Here is an 8,116-nt window from a genome sequence, read left to right as displayed (position 1 = left end):
GCTTTGAGCTGTGGCAGTGGGCAAGTAGTCTGGCATTACCAGATCTCTCTCCACAGCGCTGTGAAGTAAAGTCTGGCAATACTACAGATACAGTCTTGGATACATGGCTAAACCTCATTTGCTCTTACCAGGGTATCTCTCTGTGGACTTTGTCCACCAACCGTGCCCAAAACATCCCACTTAGACAGTAAGTGCCGTAAACATAAGGACCAAGCAGGCCTGCCTTGTTGCACGATCAAAATATTCTTCAAAACCTGTCATTTTCAGCTTGTAGCTCAAAGTTTATTGTTGTTACCCGTCCATCCATCCATCCATCCATCCATCCATTCATCCATCCATCCTCTCATTACCACCCACCCATTCATCAATCTGGGTTTGGGTCGCAGTGGCAAGGCTACCTTTCTTTGACCCTACTTGACCTGTTGCCGTCTCCCCAGCTACGGTTTCCTTCTGGGGGATCCCAAGCTGTTCCTAGGCCAGATGAGATATATAATTCCTCCAGCATTCGGATCTACCCCGGGGGTCTCCTTCCAGCTGGACATCTCGTAGGCCTGTAGGTCCCGGTCCAGAGAAGCCAAGAAGCTGGTCCACTGTTCCACGGCCAGACGTACGTGATCCTAGAACACCCTTGGACTAAGATCAGTGATGGACTTTGTGGTCGTATGACCTGAACTGCTGCCGTATATCTTGGCCACTCGGGTGAAGAGAGGAGCAGAGCTGGCAACTGATCACCATATGGTGGTAAGTTGGATCAGATGGCGGGGGAGTTGGCTGGAAAGCCTCGCTAAGCCAAAACTGAAGGCAGTGAGGGGGAATTGGAAACGATTGGCCTAAGATGCCGTTTGACAGGTCTTCAACTACTCTCTGTGGAAGAGTTTTACACACATCCCCGGGGAAGGCTGGGGTCATCTGAGTGGACCATGTTCAAGTCCTTTATTGTATACACTGCTGCTAGTAGCTGTGGACAGAAGGTTGTCGGTGCCTGTCATGGAGGTAATCAGAGAACCAGCTGGTGGACACCGGCTGAAGAAGGAGGCCTTCGGGGTTTGGGGGGCCCAGGGTTCACCGGCGGGTTGATTTATCTTTAAAAAAAAGAGTGACTTGGCTGTTTCAGCATCAGAGATTCCTGTTGCTTGTACACTGTCACTCCCATAAACTGTATCTATAGCAACGGTCTATGGTCATGCCATGCTGTTGGTCAGTTTGCACCACATTGCACAGTGTACTCCACATATATATAATTTTAGTTAAGTAATTTGCATTTTCATATGTACTGTATACGTTATGTTGTTGTTTACAGTTATTTCTGTATGTTATGTTGATTTTATACAGAGCCACTCTTTCACCAGACAGGCGTGAAGAAGGAATGTGGTTGCGGTGGTGGAAAGAAACGCCTCGGAGCTGAAGACTGTCTGGTTCTGATCGGTGACCTGCACCGGGTTATACTTTTTGAGTGAATCCAGCAACAGCAGGGGGGAGAGAACCATCTTTCCAGCTATGTTGAAGGGCCCAGTACTGGCTGCATGGCTGGTGTATCTGCTGTGTCATGGTCATCCTGGTAATAAACACCTGCTTACACACTGTACATAACCACAAAATAGCATCAGTAGCATACAACATACAGTATATCAATGTAAAATGAAATATTATATAGAGTATATAATGTAAATTACATTCTGATACATACTGCTAGCAGGTTTTCCAAGCTTTTTCTGCTGTTTCTTTAACTCCCTTTTATCCACATTTTAACACAAAGGACCTGTTCTCCCTTTTTTAATAAAGCCTGTTTGAATGTCCTGGAAAAGTGTAGCGCAACCCTGCACCAAATCCACCCATCATTATCTTTAATGCAATGTCAGAAACTGTCAATTATGTGCACTGTTAATCCATCGCTGCTTTTAACGGCTTGTGTTGGCCTCAACCACGGATTTGCTGCTCACTTTGCAGCTATAGCCATATTTATGGGCTTGCTTTTATGTGATTTTGTATTTCTGTTGCTTTAAATATCTTTATATTGCTTTTTTTCTTTTATGTGTATTTAGCTATGATTAGATTATTTTTGTCTTGCTTTTATTTGGCCTTACTGTTTGGCTCCCTGTTATCTTGTCTTCTGAGTGTCCTGCTTTTGCTTTGTATGTTAAACCACGTTGTAATCTGTTTTTAAAGGTGCTATTTAAATGAATGTATTATTACTATTCTTATTAATACATCAAGCAATAGTTTCATGTCAGAATATTCTATTTTGCTGTGTTTTTTCACACAATGTTCATTAGAAAATATTCAGTTTTCAGCATAATGTGTAATTTTAAAGTGGTTTAAAAGTACACACTGTATATCTCTTGCTCTAGTGAAATCCAAGGTGATCTGCGGCGAGTCTGAAATGACAGTATGGTTTGAGAAGTACCCTGGAGTCAAAGAGGAGGATTTGCGGCTCAATGACCCTACCAACACCGCCTGCAAAGTCGGCACCAACAGCGATTTCGTCTTTGCTGTCGTCCCCCTCAGCGGTTGTGGCACACAGATCGAGGTAACGCCATAGACAGATAAATAAATGGACCAACAGATCCCGTTGTTCTGGACGGAGACCGGTGAAGTCCATTAGAAGCTTTTTTCCGGTGATGGCTAGGCGTTACTGCGCAGCCTCCAGCTGAGCTTGATGACGTAGATGTGAGAAACCTGTCTGAAAGTTGTAAGTCTTCTGGTAGCTGTGCAAGAGAAATCTCAATCATTCCCAATCAGCAAAGACGGAGAGGTAGGTATATGTTAGGAAATAACATAGGCACAGGGTAATTACTTCTAACATGCTAGTTAACATTAACACAGACCCAGGCTAATTACTGCTAACTAACATGCTAGTTAACATTTGTAATTAAACTTAAACAGCAAGGTAACAAGGTAACGGAGCCTTTCATACATTGTCTTGTTTCTTTACAAACAAACAACGGACAAATAGAGTATTTAAACGCTTCAGGTGTATAGGTATTCTCTGTCAAAGTGGCGCCAAAATGAATGGGAGTGAATGGGATGCTAACGGCAGGTGATGGCTTCGTAGCATTAAAATAGCGCCATTGGAGCTACGCTTAGAGAGGAGAGGCTGACACCCTTGGGTAACGCAGGGTCATTGGTCTCGTCACCTGCTTCGCTCTTCTCTCGACCATTGGTTTTGCTCTTCTTTAGCACTGTGAGTACTGAAAACATAACCTTCAACTCTGCAGGAAAATGGTGAAAACCTAACTTTCAAGAATGAAATCACCAACAACAAACCTGACGTGGTGATCACCAGGAAATGTATGCTGGAGCTGAAGTTCGAATGCAAGTACCCCAAACACGGAAAGGTCAAACAGAGCTACAGTGGACACAGGGAGAACGTTACAGTGTCGGAGAAGGACCTCGGCACGTTCACCTACCAATTTGAATTCTATCCGAACAAAAATTTTCGAACCCCGAAAATATCCAAATTATACCCTCTGAAGTGTGACTATAAGCAAAGGATTTACATGCAGGTAGAGGTCACCTCCTCCGTCGATGACACCGAGCTGTTCGTGGAGTCCTGCAGAGCGGCACCATATGACAACCCAAACTACCGGCCGACCTACCCCATCATTGACAACGGGTAGGCATGACCGCACCCACTGGTGGCAACAATGGACTTAACGATGAATTTGTAATCATTTGTTTTCTTGTCAGGATTGATACTAAATTGATGTGAATGTGAGATGCCCCATTTGTAGACTCTTTGTAGATGGATTATCTCATCTATGCAATATGCTCATGTCACAATGTAAAAGTTATAGCTTCACTTCCTCTTTGGCTTTACCCTCACTCCTTGTCCTCATGAAAATACCTTCAACAGATTAATACCTCTTCTTCCATTGTAGCATCCATTGTAATATATAGAGTTACAGAGTCAATATTTCTTGTCTGATTCTTTGGTTTTGCTCTGACTAGGTGTAATGTGGACCCGACTGTTGAAATCCATTCCCCTGCCCACCAGAAACAGTTCCGGTTCAGCATGGAGGCCTTCAGGTTCATCGGCTCAGAGGACCAGGTGAAGAATGGACTATGCACGTATCTGTTATCTAATGCACACTTTAGTGGGATGGAGGTGCAAAGGAATTTGTGAAAAATGTGGGAAAAATTGTTAAATTCCTGCATGTATGGGGGGGGGCAGTAGCTCAGTCAGTAGGGAGGGGGTTTTGGGATTGGTAGCGGGAGGGATGCCACTTCCCCTCCTTGAGCAGGGCACAGTACCCCCCAACTGCTCAGGGCGCTGGTCCAGCTGGCAGCCCCCCCCACCCACTCGGAAATCTCCCCATTTGTGCGTGTATAGGTCCTGAGCTTGTGTGTGTGTGTGTGTGTGTGTGTGTGTTTCAGACCTGTGTGTAGTGATTACTAACAAAAAGAGTGTTAATTTGGTATTTCCCCACTGGGGATCAATGCACAGTAGAATTTTTTTGTTATTAGTATTCAGCACTAACTTTATTAGAGCAGGATGTTTTGGTCTTGGAGCTTCATCAGGCATCAAATTCGCAATATGAAACAACACATCTTTACAGTGAAGCCACTGGACGTGACAACCAATCATAAGAGGCTAAATCCCTTATAAAAGGCAGGGATAAGTTGTAAGCAGCGATTACAACACATATTTCTGTTTATAGAGGCAGGGAGGCAGGTTTAAATGGAGGAAGGGTCAAAATAAACCAGGTGTGTGTCCCATTTGAAAATAAAAGTAAAGTGTGAGTTTTTTCTTTACAGAACAAATGGACCTACGTCACTTTCTTTGTCGCAGGCGTTACTGGAAGTGACGTAACCTCTGATTTTAAGTCATTTTTGTGCCTAAACCTAACCAAACTGCAGCCGTTTTGCAATGTTAATGGTTGTTGTCTGGTTTTGATAAGAGGAAGAAAAAGGCTGCTGTGGGTCGCATTAGAGGGTAGGAATAAATAAAGGCGGTATGGCTGCAGCCTGGAGCGTCCCATGTCAAGCTGTCTTGTCTCATGTCGAGGTGTGTCCAACGGTAAGTTCATAGGGTCAAAAATACGAAATCGCAAATTATTTTCCAGATGGAGTCACTGGTACGTCCACGTTTGTTGCAATCGATTGAAAAACGTTAAAAACTGTCAAAGTAACAATGTTAGCCATACATTTTTTACAAGTTACAAGTTTTCACACTTTACTGGGACATTGCTGGAGCCAGCTTATCAGCATTGCGAGAGGGCATGAGACGGGAGGCTCCAGGTTGCAGCCATAGACGGAATTTTTTTAGTTTACCTATAATCAGCATTCATTTTATAGACGGACATATATTTTTAAGTATTTTATTCATCAGTATGACAGTCTGCATTTATCTTGTAGACATATTTTTTATGTATTGAATTAATTTGTATGATTGCCTTTACGGTTTCGTAAAAAAAAAAAAGTATTTCAAGTAATTTATTCATTAGCATGATAGTCGACGCAAGCTTATTTTATTCCAGACGCAAGCTTTTAATTTGTAAAGTAGAAGCTCGGGAATGGCACCAGGCGGGATGGCATGAGATGGGATGGCATGACACGAGACGCTCCAGGCTGCAGCCATACAATCTTGAATAAATTACTTGTATCATTGTATATGGCAAGTAAACTATGTAGCAAAACATTTTAAATGAAACAGTTTTCCATACACGTTGCTGCTGATTGGGTAACATCTCTCACATACCCACAAAATGAGAGAAAACATATTGCAAGTCGTGTTATGGGGAAGGAAGGAGGACCCAAAAGCAGAGAGGAGCGGGCAGGCAGAAGAGGTTGCAAAAAGGTTTATTCAAAAAACCAGGGCAGAATATAAAGTCCATGCAAAACAGGCCAAGTCCAAGGTAAGGGGAAAAAACCAAACCGAAGCAAAAACACTCACGGAGAGGAGGGACCACAGGGAATAAAACTCACAGGGAACTCATGAGGAGGGAAATCTGCGGGGGCGACATCAAAAGGAGAAGCACGCAGGAATACAGGGCACACCGACAGGAACACGGACGAGACACAAGGACCTGACAAGGGACAAAGGGAACACAGGGGTTAAATAAAAAATAAAAAATACAGACGTCAGGTGAATCACATTAGGGCGGGGCAGGACAATCAGACAAAAGCACACAAAGCAAAGCTAGACAAGACTAGATAAGACAGGAAACCACACTGTCAAAATAAAACAGGAAGTGGGACAAACACTGAGCAACAAACACAAGGAGACAAGACCAGACCAAAAACCCCAGAAGGATAAACAAAGAAACCCAAGCACCCACCCAAACCATCACAAGTCGTGTTGCAAACCGTCTACACCGTTCTGAGGAATCATGTTGCTCAAACCATAGACTTCATATTGATGAACAGAGCATTCTACAATTTGAAATTATTTTTAAATATGGTTATTGGTTCAGGTCTTTTGAGATTTGGTTCCCCAAACCTGGGGCTTCAGGGAAAAGATTGCTTCATGTTGTAGATCTAAGGGCCAGAGGTTGATCTTGACCACAGCGCTGCCTTCATGTCCTCTAGAAGAGACGAAGACATATGTGATGTTACATGCTAACAGCGGGTTCTGTTGCATTCAGGTGTACATCAGCTGTTCAGTCATGATGTGTAAAGTAGGGAGCCCCAACACCAGGTGCTCCCAGGGATGCGTCAAATCCAGATCACAACGAGACGATCGGCAACGTCACCACACAAAGAGAGAGGCTGTCACTCAGAGCTCAAGGCACTTCATTTCCCAGGGTCCCCTAATCGTAGTGGGATCGGCAGAAAGCACTGGGAGCCCAGGTATGAAAACAGGGAGTGTTTTCTCACGTAACAGCACATCTTGCCTGAGCCAAATTAAAAGTGTGCTTCTCTTTCCCCCAGGGACCAACCTGAACCTGAACCTGGTTTTCATCGCTGGAGGTCTCCTTGCAGCCGTGGGCCTTATCAGTGCCGGGGTCATCTACAAAGCCAAAAGATCAAGGGCCAAATACCAGCCTTTTGAAAGTTGAGACAGTGGCGTGCAGAGCTTTAAATTCACTTGTTTGATCACCAGCCGTTTTAAAGTTACCAGCCAATCAGATTTTCCACTAGCCACATGTTAACTTTAATTTCAGCTAATCTGCACCATTCTATGCATCATGGGAAATGTACAATGTAAAAGAACTACAAGCAGTGTTGCCTGATAGATAGATAGCTATACAGATAGATAGATAGATAGATAGATAGATAGATAGATAGATAGATAGATAGATAGATAGATAGATAGATAGAGAGACAGACAGACAGATAGATAGATAGATATACAGATAGATAGATAGATAGATAGATATACAGATAGATCGAGAGATAGATAGATAGATAGATAGATAGATAGATAGATAGATAGATAGATAGATAGATAGATAGATATACAGATAGATCGAGAGATAGATAGATAGATAGATAGATAGATAGATAGATAGATAGATAGATAGATAGATAGATATACAGATAGATTGAGAGATAGATAGAGAGATAGATAGATAGAGAGATAGATAGAGAGACAGACAGACAGATAGATAGATATACAGATAGATAGATAGATAGATAGATAGATAGATATTTGTTGATCCCAATAAAATGGGAAATTACAGTGTTACAGCAGCAAAAACAGTCACACAGCACAGAATATAAAATATAATAATAGGATAAAATACAAGAACAAATATGTGAATATATAAAGATAACGTTTCCAAACTAAACACACACAAAACTGCCCAAATTTTGGATTTGTTGCATCATTTCCAACAGACGCAGAGTTCTCAGCTTCATTTATCATCGGCCAAACTGGCTCGTAACTTTAAAATATTTAGACAGATACCCGCCAAGTTGATTTGTACCCGTATTTGGCAGGTCGGCAGGTGTCAGTTTAAAGCCCTGGCAGCGTGTGCAGAATACCAACTCTCTGTAATTAACTACATTTGACTATATAAAGCTATTTTGAACAGGTTATAAATCACTACACGATTTAGGGCTAAAATACATTTCTGATGCGCTACTACACTATGACCCCCCCAGACCTCTCAGGTGGTCTGAGTCAGGTCTACTTCCTGTCCCCAGAATCAGAACTAAACAGGGGGGGGGGGGG

The 8,116-nt window shown here is 42.8% G+C and overlaps 1 protein-coding gene across 3 annotated transcripts in view; it reads left to right on the top strand.

Moving 5' to 3' along the window:
- The window catches only part of LOC116685813 (CUB and zona pellucida-like domain-containing protein 1), a gene marked incomplete at its 5' end in the record, with an annotated part of 16,157 nt that extends 8,110 nt beyond the window's left edge, over positions 1–8,047 (top strand). The window contains 7 exon segments of one of the 3 annotated variants that reach the window (XM_032510773.1): positions 1,350–1,558; positions 2,349–2,527; positions 3,216–3,613; positions 3,949–4,048; positions 6,585–6,789; positions 6,871–7,002; positions 7,909–8,047. In XM_032510773.1, coding sequence (XP_032366664.1) covers positions 1,498–1,558; positions 2,349–2,527; positions 3,216–3,613; positions 3,949–4,048; positions 6,585–6,789; positions 6,871–6,998 — 1,071 coding nt within the window. In that variant the 3' untranslated portion in view covers positions 6,999–7,002; positions 7,909–8,047. 3 annotated transcript variants of the gene reach the window in all.
- Between the last annotated feature and the right edge of the window lie 69 nt (positions 8,048–8,116).

Source organism: Etheostoma spectabile, unplaced genomic scaffold, assembly GCF_008692095.1.
Source record: "Etheostoma spectabile isolate EspeVRDwgs_2016 unplaced genomic scaffold, UIUC_Espe_1.0 scaffold271, whole genome shotgun sequence".
Lineage (NCBI taxonomy): Eukaryota > Metazoa > Chordata > Actinopteri > Perciformes > Percidae > Etheostoma > Etheostoma spectabile.
This window is presented reverse-complemented; position numbering and strand designations above follow the sequence as displayed.